This window comes from Callithrix jacchus, chromosome 3 (assembly GCF_049354715.1).
Source record: "Callithrix jacchus isolate 240 chromosome 3, calJac240_pri, whole genome shotgun sequence".
In the NCBI taxonomy this organism is placed as follows: domain Eukaryota; kingdom Metazoa; phylum Chordata; class Mammalia; order Primates; family Cebidae; genus Callithrix; species Callithrix jacchus.
This window is the reverse complement of record NC_133504.1, coordinates 175,940,553-175,957,305: the sequence shown is the minus strand read 5'-3', so window position 1 is coordinate 175,957,305 and position 16,753 is coordinate 175,940,553. Positions and strand designations below refer to the sequence as shown.

Here is a 16,753-nt window from a genome sequence, read left to right as displayed (position 1 = left end):
AGGGAGCTGAAACAGGGAGCCAGGTGATCTGGCTCAGCGGGTCTTATCTCCACAAGGCCAGCAATCTGAAACGCTCTGGATTGAGAGTTTCACAGCAAGCACAGCTGGACCTGGGACGGTCTAGCTCTGCGGGTAAAAGGGCATCCACCATTACCCAGGTGGTCTGCCATTACAGAGACAGCTCACCATTACTGAGGGAGATTTTCATTACCAAGGCAGTTCTAACTAAACCTCTATAAACAAAACCGCAAGGAAGTTCACATAGCAGCTGGGCAGAGCCCATAGCAGCTCAGCAACACCTCTACTGGCAAACTGTGAACTAGGCTACCTCCCCACTGGGCGGGGCATCTCTGAAAAAAGGCAGCAGCACGTCAGGAACTTATAAATAAAGCCCCACCTTCCCAGGACAGAACACCTGGGAAAAAAAGGTGGTTATGGGTTCCACTGCAGCAGACTTAAATGTACCTGCCCAGCAGCTCTGAAGGGAACAATAGAGCTCACAGCTCAGCACTTGAGCTCCTGTAAGGAACAGATTGTTTCCTCAAGCAGCACCCCGACCCCTGTATATCCAAAGAGACACCTCATAGAGAAGAGCTCAGGTGGACATCTGGCAGGTATCCTTCTGGGACAAAGATAAGAGAAAAAGAAACTGGCAGCAACCCTTACTGTTCTGCAGCTGCTGCAGGTGATCCCCAGGCAAGTAGGGTCTGGAGTAGGCCTCCAGCAGACCTATAGCAGAGGGGCCTGTTAGAAGGAAAACTAAAAAACAGAGAGAAGTAACTGTGACATCAACAAAAAGAACGTCGACTCAGAGACCCCATCTGAAAATCACCAACTATAACAACTACAGGTAATCCACACAGATGGGAAAAAACCAGTGCAAAAAGGATGAAAACACCCAAAACCAGAATGCCTCTCCTTCTCCAAGGGATCACAACTTCTCACCAGCAAGGGAACAGGCAGGATGGAGAATGAGTCTGATGAATTGACAGAAGTAACAGGCTTCCAAAGAGGGTAACAACAAACTTCTCTGAGCTAAAAGAACATATTCCAACCCAATGCAAAGAAACTAAGAACTTGTAAAAAAGGTTTGAGACAATGCTAAAGAGAATAAATAGTGTAGAAAAGAATATAAATGAATTGATGGAGCTGAAAAACACAACATGAGAGCTTCGTGAAATATACACAAGTTTCAATAGCCAAATTGACCAAGCAGAAGAAAGGATATCAGAGACTAAAGATCAACTCAATGAAATAAAACAAGAAGGCAAGATTAGAGAAAAAAGAGTAAAAAGAAATGAACAAAGCCTCCAAGAAATAAAGGGATTACGTGAAACGACCTAATCTACATTTGACAGGTGTGCCTGAATGTGACGGAGAGAATGAATACAAGCTGGAAAATACTCTTCAGGATATTATCCAGGAGAACTTCCCCAAATTAGCAACGCATGCCAATATTCAAGTCCAGGAAATACAGAAAACACCAAAAAGATATTCCTCAAGAAGAGCAACCCCAAGGCACATAATTGTCAGATTCACCAGGGTTGAAATGAAGGAAAAAATGTTAAGGGCAGCCAGAAAGAAAAGTCGGATTACCCACAAAGGGAAGCCCATCAGACTCACAGCAGAGCTCTCTGCAGAAACCCTAGAAGCCAGAAGAGAGTGGGGGCCAATATTCAACATCCTTGAAGAAAAGAAGTTTCAACCTAGAATTTCATATCCAGCCAAACTAAACTTCATAAGTGAAGGAGAAATAAAATCCTTTACGAACAAGCAGTTGCTCAGAGATTTCATCACCACCAGGCCTGCCTTACAAGAGCTCCTGAAAGAAGCATTAAACATAGAGAGGAACACCGGTATTAGCCCCTCCAAAAACGTAACAAATGGTAAAGAGCATCAACACAATGAAGAAACTGCATCAACTATTGGGCAAAACAGCCAGCTAGCATCAAAATGGCAGGAATCAAATTCACACATAACAATATTAACCTTAAATGTGAATGGGCTAAATGCCCCAATCAAAAGACAGAGACTGACAAATTGGATAAAAAGTCAAAAACCATCGGTGTGCTGTATCCAGGAAACCCATCTCACATGCAAGGATACACAGAGGTTCAAAATAAAGGGATGGAGAAAGATATATCAAGCAAATGGACAGCCAAAAAAAAAAGCAGGAGTTGCAATCCTAGTCTCTGATAAAATAGACTTTAAAATAACAAAGATCAAAAGAGGCAAAGAAGGACATTACATAATGGTAAAAGTATCAATGCAACAAGAAGAGCTAAGAATCCTAAATATATATGCACCCAAAACAGGAGCATCCAGATAAATAAAGCAAGTTCATAACAACCTACAAAGAGACTTAGACTCCCACACAGTAATAGTGGGAGACTTTCACACTCCACTGTCAATATTAGACAGGTCAAGAGACAGAAAATTAACAAGGATATCCAGGATTTGAACTCAGATCTGGGCCAAGCAAACCTAATAAACATTTACAGAACTCTCTATCCCAAATCCACAAAATACACATTCTTCTCAGCACCACATCACACCTACTCTAAAACTGACCACATAATTGGAAGTAAATCACTCCTCAGCAAATGCAAAAGGAGACCATAACAAACAGTCTCTAAGACCACACTGCAATTAAATTAGAACTCAGAATTAAGAAACTAACTCAGAATTGCACAACTTCATGGAAACTGAGCAACTGGCTCTTGAATGTTGACTGGATAAACAACAAAATAAAGGCAGAAATAAAGATGTTCTTCAAAATCAACGAGAACGAAGACACAATGTACCAGAATCTCTGGGATACATTTAAGGCAGTGTCTAGAGGAAAATATATAGCAATAAATGCCCACATGAGAAGCAAGGAAAGATCTCAAATCAACACCCTAACATCAAAATTGAAAGAGCTAAAGGAGCAAGATAAAAAAAACTCAAAAGCTAGCAGAAGACAAGAAATAACTAAGATCAGAAAAGAAATGAAGGAGATATAGACACAAAAAACCCTTCAAAAATTTAATAAATCCAGGAGCTGACTTTTGAAAAGATCAACAAAATAGACCACTAGCCAGATTAAAAAAGGAAAGAGAAGAATCAAATAGATGCAATAAAACAATAAAGGGGATATCACCACCGATGCCACAGAAGTATAAACTACCATCAAAGATTACTAGAAACAACTCTGTGCACATACACCAGTAAACCTGGAAGAAATGGATAAATTCCTGGACACTTGCACCCTCCCAATCCTAAACCAGGAAGAAGTGGAAACCCTGAGAGACCAATAACAAGGGCTGAGGTTGAGGCAGCAATTAATAGCCTACCAACTAAAAAAAGCCCAGGTCCAGATGGGTTCACAACTGATTTCTACCATACAAAGACAAGCTGGTACCACTCCTTTTGCAACTACTCCAAACAATCCAAAACGAGGGAATCCTTCCCAAATCATTTTATGGGACCAACATCATCCCGATACCAAAACTCGGCAGACTCAACAAAAAAGGAAAACTTCAGGCCAATATCCACGATGAACATAGATGCAAAAATCTTCAATAAAATACCAGCAAACCCAGTGCAACAGCACATCAAAAAGCTTATCCATCACGATCAAGTAGGCTTCATCCTGGGGATGCAAGGCTGGTTCAACATACACAAGTCTATAAACGTAATTCACCAAATAAACAGAACCAAATACAACAACCACATGATTATCTCAATAGATGCAGAGAAGGCCTTCAACAAAATTCAACAGCCCCTTACACTAAAAACTCTCAATAAACTAGGTATCGATGGAACGTATCTCAAAATAATAAAAATTATTTACGACAAACCCACAGTCAGTATCATACTGAATGGGCAAAAACTGGAAGCATTCCCTTTGAAATCTGGCACTAGACAAGGATGCCCTCTCTCACCACTCCTATTCAATACAGTATTGGAAGTTCTAGCCAAAGGAATCAGGCAAGAAAAAGAAATAAAGGGTATTCAATTAGGAAAAGAGGAAGTCAAATTGTCTGTATTTGCAGACAACATGATTGTATATTTAGAAGATCCCATCGTCTCAGCCCAAAATCTCCTGAAACTGATAAGCAACTTCAGCAAAGTCTCAGGATACAAAATCAACGTGCACAAATCACAAGCATTCCTATACACCAATAACAGACTTAAAGAGAGCCAAATCAAGAATGAACTGCCATTCACAATTGCTACAAAGAGAATAAAATACCTAGGAATACAACTTAAAAAGGATGTAAAGGACCTCTTTAAGGTAAACTACAACCACTGCTCAAGGAAATAAGAGAGGACACAAACAGATGGAAAAACATTTCATGCTCATGGTTAGAAAGATTCAGTATTGTGAAAATGGCCATACTGCCCAATGTAATTTATAGAGTCAATGCTATCCCCATCAAGCTACCTATGACCCTCCTCAGAGAAATGGAAAAACCACCTTAAATTTCATATGAAACCAAAAGAGAGCCCGCATGGCCAAGTTCGTTCTAAGCAAAAAGAACAAAGCTGGAGGCAACATGCTACCTGACTTCAAACTATACGAAGAAGGCTACTGTAATCAAAACAGCATGGTACTGGTACCAAAACAAAGACATAAACCAATGGAACAGAACAGAGGCCTTGGAGGAAAACGCCAAATATCTACAACCATCTGATCTTTGACAAACCTGATAAAAACAAGCAATGGGGAAGGGATTCCCTGTTTAATAAATGGTATTGGGAAAACTGGCTAGCAGTGTGCAGAAAGCAGAAACTGGACCCCTTCCTGACATCTTACACTAAAATTAACTCCAGATGGATTAAAGACTTGAACATAAGACCTAACGCCATAAAAATCCTAGAAGAAAACCTATGTAAAACCATTCAGGACACAGCATAGGCAAGGACTTCATGACTAAAACACCAAAAGCATTGGCAACAAAAGCCAAAATAGACAAATGGGATGTAATTAAACTCCAGAGCTTCTGCACAGCAACCAAAACAATCACTAGAGCGAACTGGCAACGAACAGAATGGGAAAAAATTTTTGCAATCTACCCATCTGACAAAGGGCTAATATCCAGAATCTACAAAGAATTAAAACAGATTTACAAGAAACAAACAAACAAGCCCATCCAAAAGTAGGCAAAGGATACGAACAAACACTTTTCAAAAGAAGACATATATGAGGCCAAAAAACATGAAAAAATGCTCATCAGCACTGGTCATTAGAGAAATGCAAATAAATCAAAACCACTTTGAGATACCATCTCATGCCAGTTAGAATGGCGATCATTAAAAAATCTGGAGATAACAGATGTTGGAGAAGATGTGGAGAAATAGGAACACTTTTACATTGTTGATGCGAGGGTAAATTAGTTTAACCATTGTGAAAGACATTGTGGCAATTTCTCTGGGACTTAGAAAAAGAAATTACACTTGATCTAGCAATCACATTACTAGGTATATAGCCAAAGGATTAGAAATCCTTCTATTATAAAGACACATGCACACGTATCTTCACTGCGGCACTGTTTACAATAGCAAAGATCTAGAACCAACCCAAATGTACATTGATGATATACTGAACAGGGAAAATGTGGCATATATGCATCATGGAATACTGTGCAGCCATAAAAAATGATGAGTTCATGTCCTTTGTAGGGACATGGATGAACCTGGAAACCATCATTCTCAGCAAACTGACACAAGAACAGAAAATCAAACACCACATGTTCTCACTTATAGGAAGGTGTCGAAGCATGAGAACACATGGACACAGGGAGGGAGCATCACACACTGAGGTCTGCTGGGGGGACTGGGGAGGGACAGCGATGGGTAAGGAGTTGGGGAGGGATAACATGGGGAGAAATGCCAGATATAGGTGATAGGGAGGCAGCAAACCACATTGCCATATATGTACTTAAAGTGCAATAAAATATATATATATATATAGAAAATTTATCTGAACTTACTTAATTCCTGAGTTTAGATAATGAAAGTTGAAACAAAGAGAGATACCTATATTCAAGAAGATGTTAAGGAAGAACATTTACGTATCATTTTCCTTTTCACATATGTGTTTGTAATTCTATCCTTCCCTCCCCTTTGGATTTTTTTATAGTAGGGATAGCACAATAACTTAGTTTAATTAGCAAAGATCATTTCAGTTTCCCCCAAGTCCAAATCTCTTCACACAGAATATTGTAGGAAGTTCCCAATCACCTCCAACAGTACGATGTAAAATAGGTTAAGTTGAACAAATATTTAAGTCAATAAGCTTGATACTGATGCGTTACTTTTCCTTATTCCGCAATAGTTTCATAATGCATTATATACATTTCATAAACTTATGTAATTTACATACAGGGTTAACAAATTTATGAAATCATATATATGAGATGCCCCCATAATCCTCCTGAACAATTCAGAGGTATTCATCCCCAGCTTAGGTGGGTCTCTGTTTCTTGTACCCATTCCTTAATGCCAATATAACACTGCTCTGGGTTAACATTTTAGTCATTTCCAAGTTTTCTGACAAATTTTGCCAACATTCTATTGCAACTATTTTTCTAGCACATTATAATATGCTTCCACTGCTAGATACATCTAACAAAACAAGCTCTAGCAGCTATACTATGTCAGACAACTGGGGGAAAAACAGTAAAAAGGCAGAGCTCTGTAATAAAAAGTGTTATTTTCCACATCCATTGTATTATATCATAAAAATCTGGTAATCCCTCAATATAAAGAGTAATATTAATAAATCCAACTTTTTAAAGCATTTGTCAAGTAGAATATAAGAATGGCAATAATCTGAACTGCTCAAATTCAAATAAACAACTGATTTTCATGAATAATTTCATTCTTCCCTTATCAAAATCTCCTGTGATAAAGGCAGTAAATGGAAAAGCTTACAGATTTAGATTTCTTCTCTTTTTTCACATCATTCTCCATAGAAACATACTAGCAAGTATGATACTTAGAACACCAAAAGGGAAACAGCAGCACCCACCATTGTCCCCATAACAAAGAGGCATATTCAAGACATATAAAAAGAAAAATTTTAAGTCATTATATTAATTACTACTTTTATCTATTGGTAAGCCTAGCTGCATATTTTTCAAATTAAAAGAGGAACTAAAGGCAATACAATAGAACAAAGTCTGGTCTACTTTTATATCTAGAACTGAAGCACCAAAAGAGTCATTTCACCTGTGCTGCACATTTATAAACATATTTAGAATTTTAATATAATTTTCAAAGTAGGTTATATGTTTACACGTGGCAGAAATAAAAGGAGACTTCAGCGTTATAAATTTAACCTTGTATCCTACTGGGCTACCTTGATATTACATATTAATACTCTTTACAGACCCTATAATGACCTTGTGAGTATAGTTTAATTTCATTTTATAACTGTGTCTAAAGCCTAATTTACTATACAATTTAGAAGATAAAACAACTTTTATAACCCATTCAACCATTCAAAATGTAAAGTTGCTAAGTCTTTCTCAATCTCTTTCAGAGTTCCCCTTTCTTATTTTCTTAGTTGTCTTAGTCTTATTTAGTTTCTTCCATGTGTCTAGTTTCTTTACCTACCCCAGGGAGGGCATCAGAACTTAAACATTTTCAACCTCACAAGATTAATCTACCCAACTAATTAGGGACAAAGTATATAAAAGACCTTCAACCAGGCTAAAGCACTATTCAACAAACATAAAACATTAGTAATTATCTGACAAAGGACTTTTATCCAGAATCTATAACGAACACCTACAAATCAAAAGAAAGCCCAATTAAAAATGGGCAAATGACTTGAACAGATCCTTTAAAAAGGAAGATATATGAATTGTCTATAAAAACTGGAAAACATGCTGAATATCATTAGTCACCAGGGAAATGCAATTTAAAGCAAAATGAGATACCATTTCACACCCACTAGAATAGCTAGTAACAGACTGATAACACTAATTGCTCACAGGCATGTGGAGGAACTGTAACTCTTACATATTGCTATTAAGACTCAAAGAATACATTTTCTACAATAGTTTGGCAGTTTATAACATAAATAGCTTTTATATTTTATAATACAAATAGCTATTATATTTTATAATATATTTTAAATACACGTTGATCATATAACCCAGCAATTCTACTCCTAGGTATTTTCCCAAGAGAAATGGAACAGATGTCTAAAAAAAGACTTGCACAAGAATGTTCACAGCAGCCTCTTTAATAATCCCCAGCTATTTCTTATAACTCCTTTTAGAGAAAGTAGTAAGAAAGTACAAAGAATCAAGAATTATTCTTGCAATTTAACTCTGGGTGAATAGGAAAGCGTCAATGGCACTAATTAAAGGAGAACATGGGGGAAAAAAAAGAACAAGGTTTAAAAGAAAAATAAGTTTAGTTTTAGACTCAGTGACTTAAAATTTGTCCCAAAATATACACGTGGAGGTGTCTAGAAAATAGTAATGAAAGCGGGAAAGAGGCGGTGGCTCATCTAAACAGAAGTGAAGTGTTGAAGCCAGGAGAGGGAGTGAAATCTGGAAAAAAAAAAAGTATAGGTACATGTACATGTATATTTATATATTGCATATATATGTACATATAATTATATATATGTGTGTGTGTGTGTATATATATATCTGTATATATAAAATCTAAGAACACTGTCCTTAAGATATGGCATTCTAGGGACATTATGAAGATTAAATACTAAAGATGGAAAACAGAATTCTTAACTATTTTTGTGTAAGGACTCCTCTGGCAGTGTGGGGAAGCCCACAGGCTCTTTCTCTGAACTGTGTTTTTAAATGAATAAATATATAGGAAACAAACTATATTAAAATATAGTTGTCAACCTTTGTTTCGAAAAATTAAGATGTAATATATATACACCTCTTTTTAATGCATTAAAATATATAATCTAGTAGAAAGTCTAATATCTACCATAATTTCAAAGTAGTGAGAATGTAAAAAATAACTCAAGATATGATGTAAAAATGTTTATGATTTCTATTACTGGAACAGGTATTACTAATACCACTGTTGTTTGTTGTCTATGCTTACAGTTGAAGTAAATGCTATATTTCAACTAAAGGTCAATGGAAAAAAAACATAATTTTTTCACCCATTCAAGTTCATGGACCCATGAAATCCTATCCATGAAGTTTTGGGTGAACTATGGGAATCCCAGGTATAAGAATCTCTGAGCTAGAAAGTAAAATTAAAGAGATAAATAGTATCATGAGAATTACAGTAGCAAAGTAGTATATGCTGATTTTAAGTTGCAATGATAAAATGCTATATTCACCGCTTCATTTCTTCTAACTGTGAGGTAGATAAAGAGAGGCCAGAGGGCAATCTGCCAAGCAAAATAAGGAGAAAAGATTCAGAGGTTTCTGAATATTATCAGAAAAAGAAAACAAATGTTTAAAAATGTATCCCCATCAGAAATCATTGATAACCACCATAACATAGACTGCCAACACAAAAATTATTCTGTATCAATGTTCCCAGACATTCCACTCCCATTCTGCTTCATCTAGCTTCCACTTCCTATATAAGCTAACAATACATTCCACCATGCAAGACAAGTTCAGAAGAGATAAATGATAATGGCACAAGTCTTCCAGCTGCCCTCTTACTCTCAATATATGAAACACTTAATTATGGTAATTGAAAAGGAAGGGTAAACAATTTTCTTCTTATAGGGAAGCAGTCAAGCAATTTACTCTAAATATATTATCTCAATGTTCATATTTCTCTACAAAATAGTCAGGATTGTAGTGGAAATTTGACTAGAAATTAGTTGAAATGCTGAATCATTTCCCGTGATAGACTTTTTGTTGTTTGTTTTTGCCTCTTCAACAGTGATGACACTTGCTATTAAGTAGTATAAATCTCTGACCCATCAAAGGAGTCATTCAGATGTTGCCTTATTCCTATTACAGCCACCTTCAACACAGCTTTGAAGTTACTGTCTAGAGGCTACTGTGGAGAATTATAGTTAGGAGTGCCACAAATATTTGACTTGTTAAAACATAACCAATATAACAGTATGGTACTTAAGAGATGCCAAAATTTTTATATAAGCTTTTGGATCTGCTATAGCTGGGGCATTCCTAGGAACAAATGCAAAACAAAGTAAAAGTGTTAAAAAGCAGATCTGTTTCCAAAGAAAATCTAATATTTTGAAAATAGAGTGAAACCAAATAAGAGTAAAAAGTCTATTCTAGGGATAGTAGTTTACTTAAGTTTTGTAAGGACCACTATGAACTACTATAGGATTTAAATGTATTATTCTCTGGTCACAATAAGACCATGCAAAATATCTAAATGCTACAATAACAAGCAGAAAGGTAAACTGAGGAATTAGATTCAATAATCATCTAGTAGGACTCATACTGTTGCTCTACTTTATCTACAGAATGAGCCATAAAAGACATTCCCAAATGTTGCTTTTCTATCTTTAATTTTTAAATGGCATAAGACTGTAAGTAAAATGCAAACAAATTACTATTAAGGAGTATTAAAAAGAATCCTTTACCTAGAAAATACTGTAATAGGATAATTACAGAGGCACAGAGCTAGATTTCAAGTAGAGATCATCTTTCATTTTTATAAGTTATTAAAAATCAATGATCAAAACTCTAATATAACTATGATACTTGCTCAGGGTAATAAAAGATACTCAGAAAGTATATGTATTTTCTGCTCTCCACGAGTTAACAACCTAGTATGAAAGAATACAATATAAAGATTATATACTTCTCGAAAGAATATCTAGAGCAGGGGTCCACAACCTTTAGGGCACGAACTGGTACCAGTCCATGCCCTGTAAAGAACCGGGCAACTGAGCATAACTGCCTTAGATTCTCATAGGTTGTGAAGTGTGCATGCTCCTTATGTGAATCTAACTAATAACTGATGATCTGAGGTAGAAGAGTTTTATCCTGACACCATCTCCCTGCAACACCTTGCCTGAGAAAAAATTGTCTTCCACGAAACCTGTCCCCTGTGCCAAAAACATTGGGGACCGCTGATCTGGCAGCTCATTTTGTCTTCAGTTTCAACACCCCTGAGATGACAAGAGAATCAAGAGCTCATAAATTGTTCTCCCTACTGAATCTCCATTGTAGCCTACTATAACCAGCAATGTCCTCCTTGAGACTAAACACTCAACACTATAGCTTATTGATGTGTTCAGTGATCAACCTTGGTCCCACAACTCAACAAAGTAACTCAACCAGTATCTCATAAATGAAACAACTCTTCACTCTTCAAAGGGAATAAGGACAACATTAACAACTGAGCAATAAGCTAATCTTTAAAAATTGGTAGCACACAGAAAAACAAAAGTGAGAAAACGTTTCTTTACTCTCTCACACTTTATACCAAAAGTTACTAACAGTTGCCGATTTTTCTTCTGGAAGGCTTATGAGCTAGTTGGTTCAAAGGCTGGCAAGAATGAAGATTTACACATTGCTTACGTTGCTTTCACTTTGGCTTACTCTTTCACCACTGAGTATGGACTGCAAAGAATAAGTACAAAATCAAGGATAAAGTAAGTGAACATGGGCTTCCTGAAATTTCTTTTTGTTGTACAGATTTGGTGGTCTCAATGGTCTATGCAGAATGAGGAATATGCCAGGTCACAGGAATATAAAGAACACAGAATCATAGGATCTTGGCCTTTTATAGCATTTTAGGAGGGTTTTCTTTGGTGGAGGGAGGTTAAGGGGATACAGCCACATTATCATAAGAATCCATACCATTATCACAAAAGAAAACACACACACACAGTGGGATACTATTCAGCCTTAAAGAAGGAAATTCTGTCATTTGCAACAACATGGATGGAACAGAACATCATATGAAGTGCAGTAAGCCACACAGAAAGATAAATACTTCATGTCTTCACTTATATGTGAAATGTAAAAGAATCAAATTCAAGAAGCAGAGAGTAGAATAGTAGAATACAAGGAATAGAGAGTAGAACACAAAGGCTGGGGGTAGGCGTAATGGGGAGACAGGGTCAAAGGGTACACCATCTCAAAAGGAATATGGATTTTTTTTTCTGTTTAGATTTATTGCACAACGTGGTGAATAGAGTTAAAAATAGAGTACTATACCTTTCAAAATCACTAAGAGCGTAAATCGCCACCACAAAAACTAGTTAGGTATTTGAAGTGATGATGTATGAACTAGCTTGATTTAATTATTCCAAGTTGTGTTCATAAGTCACTTTGTACCCCATAAATTTATGCAATTTTAAATTGTCAATTTACAATAAAAACATTTTTTTAAAAAGACCAGCAGATGCATTACTCCCATATCACCATCTGTATAAGCTGTATTCTCACCAAGTAGAACAGATACCCACATGATAAAGGTTTTAGTTTCTTATAATCCTTTCTCTTTTTGGTAAAACACATCTAATTTATGTTCATATACAATGTATTACAGGAAATCTAAGAAGGAAACTTTAATTTTTGCCTGGAGGTAGTGCAAAGAAAAACAGGAAAGGGATCAGAGAATATAAAACATTTCTTCCTTGAAAGATGATTTAGAGTTTATCAAGCAAAGAGGAAATGGGAAGCAGCAAAAACACTGAAGTACACATAAACGTAACTGGATTTTAGTGTTGATACTAAGCAGCAGCAGCAAGTAAAAGGTTTTTTAAAGGAATAGTGGCTTTGTTTTAGGAGAAAATGAAAAGATAAGTATGTGGAGGGTTATGGTAAAGCCAAGAAAATATGAACACCTGCAGAGTAAATTAAATAAACAACATTTTAAGTAAAATCAATGAGACTGAGAGGACCCGGTAGATTTAGTTACTCAACAAGTATTTAGTGTGAAGTTTCTAATCAAGGTAACTGGGAGTATGGGTTATTTATATTAAGAAACTGGGCTATAGAATAGGATTTTAACCTTCTCATTTTTCTGGAGACTAGAATAGGAAACATTCATTACACATGTTTTGAGCATAAATATATGTGCTAAGTACTAGAAAAAAATGATAAAATATAAGACAGCATCTGTCCTCAAAGAATTCATATTTTAATGGAGGAGACAGGAGTAGAAGTCAAAAGGAATAACTAAAATTTTCCAGTGTTACACATACTACCTCCTTTGAAATTCTTGTGGGTTGTATCTGGAAGTAGATAACCTAGAAGCAGCCAGGAATATGAACTTGAAAAATCAGGACTAGTAATGCAGATTTTCTGTCACTAGGATGTGAGGGCTTGAAGCTTAAGGTTGTCCAGGGAGAATCCATAAATTAAAAGGAGGCTGAGAATTGAGCCTCAAGAGAAGAATAATATTTAAGGGATGAAACAAAGAATAAGACAATCTACCTTACCCAACTTATACCTTCTTCCTCATAGGAAAGGTAAAAAAAAAAAAAAAAAAAGAAAAGAGAAAACAGGAAACAATTTTCATAGAAGTAAAGAGAAATCAAAGAAAGTGGTATAGCAAAGGCCAAAGGAAAGAACATTTCCAAGAAAGAAACGAATGATCAACAAAGTCAGATACTGTAGGGGCTAAGCAGCCTAAGGGCTGAGAATGCGTCCTTGTTTTTGGCAAATGAAGGGGTTTAATGAACATCTGGTTTTGTATGTGTAGTGTCCAGCAACCAAGTCGCCTAATTTTGGTACCCTAACTCCCCCTTTTCCAGGGTTTTAGATAGCATGTAGAGAGCACCACAATCAAAAGCATACCCACTTCACCTGACAACTCGAGAATCTTATTTTTTATAAACCCGGTCTGTGTGGGCATATTCATTTTCTACAGTGCTATTCTCATATTTTAACTACATGTACACTCAATATGGAAGAAGCCAGATCCCTCCTCTCTTTCTCTGCCATAGTGGTGCTAAGGGTGGGCAGGCAGATGTTTTAGAATGGGCCAATTAAATGAATCCTCTTAGGACTTGGAAAAACGAACACATTATGGAAGCATAAACCTCAGGTTATGCAGACTTGTTTATTACAATGTGTCCTTGGCTGTCATTCCTCTGTATTCTTGGGTTTTTTTTATTTGCTAACGTTGGCCCTCTAGCCTTTAGATAATTGTGAGAACCCTGAATAGTCTCCCAATAACCCCCTTTTTCTTAACATGGGCTAAGTTAGTAACTTCAAATCAAGAACCCCGATACAGGAGCTATCCCTTTTCCTTTGCATTCTTATACTAAGGAAATTCTGCTCAACTGTTACCTCTATTGTAAAGTCTGTGTACAATATACTTTCTTCTCCTAACTCTTTATTCAAGTCAAATTATTTGTACTTCTTATAATTCCATAAATATCTATTTCTTGGGCCAGGCACAGTGGCTCATACCTGAAATCCCAGCACTTTGGGAGGCCGAGGCAGGCGGATCACCTGAGGTCGGTAGTTCAAGACCAGGCTGACCAACATGGAGAAACCCCATCTCTTACTAAAAATACAAAAATTAGCTGGGTGTGGTGGTGCATACCTGTAATCCCAGCTACTCAGGAGGCTGAGGCAGGAGAACTGCTTGAACCTGGGAGGCAGAGGTTGTGGTGAGCCGAGATAGTGCTATTACACTCCATCCTGGGCAACAACAGTAAAACTCTGTCTCGAAAAAAAAAATTGTTTAAGTTCTTTGTAGATTCTGGATATTAGCCCTTTGTCAGATGGGTAGACTGCAAAAATTTTCTCCCATTCTGTAGGTTGCCTGTTAACTCTGGTGATGGTTTCTTTTGCTGTGCAGAAGCTCTTTAGTTTAATTAGATTCCACTTGTCTATTCTGGCTGTTGTTGCCATTGCTTTTGGTGTTTTAGTCATGATATCCTAAGAAAAAAACAAACAACCCCATCAAAAGGTCGGCGAAGAATATGAACAGACACTTCTCAAAAGGAGACATTTATGCAGCCAACAAACATGAAAAAAAGCTCATCATCACTGATCATTAGAGAAATGTGGCGAAATAGAAATGCTTTTACACTGTTGGTGGAAGTGTAAATTAGTTCAACCATTGTGGAAGACAGTGTGGCAATAGTTGAAAGATCTAGAAATAGAAATACCATTTGACCCAGCAATCCCATTACTGGGTATATACCCGAAGGATTATAAATCATTCTATTATAAAGACACATGCACATGTATGTTTATTGCAGCACTGTTCACAATAGCAAAGACTTGGAACCAACCCAAATGCCCATGAAAGATAGACTGGATAAAGAATATGTGGCACACATACACCATGGAACACTATGCAGCCATAAAAAAGATGAGTTCATGTCCTTTGCAGGGACATGGATGAAGCTGGAAACCATCATTCTCAGCAAACACAAGAATAGAAAACCATAAGTGGGAGTTGAACACTGTGAACACATGAACACAGGGAGGAGAACATCATACATCGGGGCATATACCATGGAATACTAAGCAGCCATAAAAAAAGATGAGTTCATGTCCTTTGCAGGGACGTGGATGAAGCTGGAAACCATCATTCGTAGGAAACACAAGAACAGAAAACCAAACATCACATGTTCTCACTCATAAGTGGGAGTTGAACACTGTGAACACATGGACACAGGGAAAGGAACATCATACACCGGGGACTGCTGGAGGGTGGGGGTATTGGGGAGGGACAGCATTAGGAGAAATTCCTAATGTAGATGACGGGGTGATGGATGCAGCAAACAACCATGGCACATGTGTGACTATGTAACAAACCTGCATGTTCGGCACATGTACCCCAGAACCTAAAGTGCGTGCGTGCATGCGTGTGTGTGTGTGTGTGTGTGTGTGTGTGTAAACTATTTCTTAAACTCTGTTGTAACCAATCACATTGCATTATAGTGTACTCAGCTGAAGAAGGCAATGATTCAGTGAAAAAGTTGAGTTTTTAAAGTACAGAATGATTTGAGAAATTTAAGAACTGTATAAACTACATAATTTGAGGATCACAGCTCAGTTAAATAGTTATTGCCAACAGTGAGGCTGTAGCAGCATTCCCTGGTTAATTTGAAAAACTACAATATTAATATATGCATTTAAACCTCTATGCACATTTTCAATCCTGATGAATGGGAACTTTCATGGGTGAAAAATTGCGACCTCAAATTTTTTTTAGACAAGGAAGAACAATATTAGAATATCAAGATGTCAAAGACAGCTCAACATCACTTTTTAAGTGCAAAGTGTAAAGATGATATTAAGCTATAACCTTTGTTGGTATACCACTTGAAAAACTGAAGAGCTCTTAAGGTTATGTTAAAGGAAAGTATGCTTGTTTTATGGTGTTCAAATCATAAAGCTTGAGTGTAAAAGTATTCAAGATGTTGTACAGAACCATCCTGTATTATTCATCAAGGAATATATGGGGAAAGAAAATCTTCCAAACAACACACTTCTGATAACAGACCATGCTTATGTACACCTCTTTCTAGTTAATGTTATTTTTGAAGAGAATATTTAAATGGACTCTTTTGCTTTTCAACTGAATGTCATTAATGCAGCCTATAGACAAAGGACATATCACATACTTCAAGCATATTAATTATGAATATCTGTTGTGGGGTGTTAACACATTTGACACTTCTTTAATGTAGGATTTAAGAAAGAGTTTTCATAAGATGATACTATCAGCCAATCAAGCTTGAAGGAAGTATTACCACAAACAATGAATGGAGTATAAAAGAATCTAGCATATATTTTGCTAACTTCTAGGAGTTGACAGAAATGTCAACTGTAAAGCAAAATGTCTTACATTTTGC

The 16,753-nt window shown here is 36.7% G+C and overlaps 1 protein-coding gene across 41 annotated transcripts in view; it reads right to left on the bottom strand.

The window, feature by feature from the left end:
- LCORL (ligand dependent nuclear receptor corepressor like) overlaps positions 1-16,753 on the bottom strand; it is a 198,332-nt gene that overhangs the window by 97,324 nt on the left and 84,255 nt on the right. The window contains exon 5 of one of the 41 annotated variants that reach the window (XM_054253458.2): positions 14,349-14,822. The exons of 39 other annotated variants lie outside the window; for them this stretch is intronic. In XM_054253458.2, coding sequence (XP_054109433.1) covers positions 14,809-14,822 — 14 coding nt within the window. In that variant the 3' untranslated portion in view covers positions 14,349-14,808. Of the gene's footprint in view, positions 1-14,348; positions 14,823-16,753 lie in introns of those variants that run through there. One more of the 41 variants, XM_054253457.2, reaches the window with a different exon arrangement.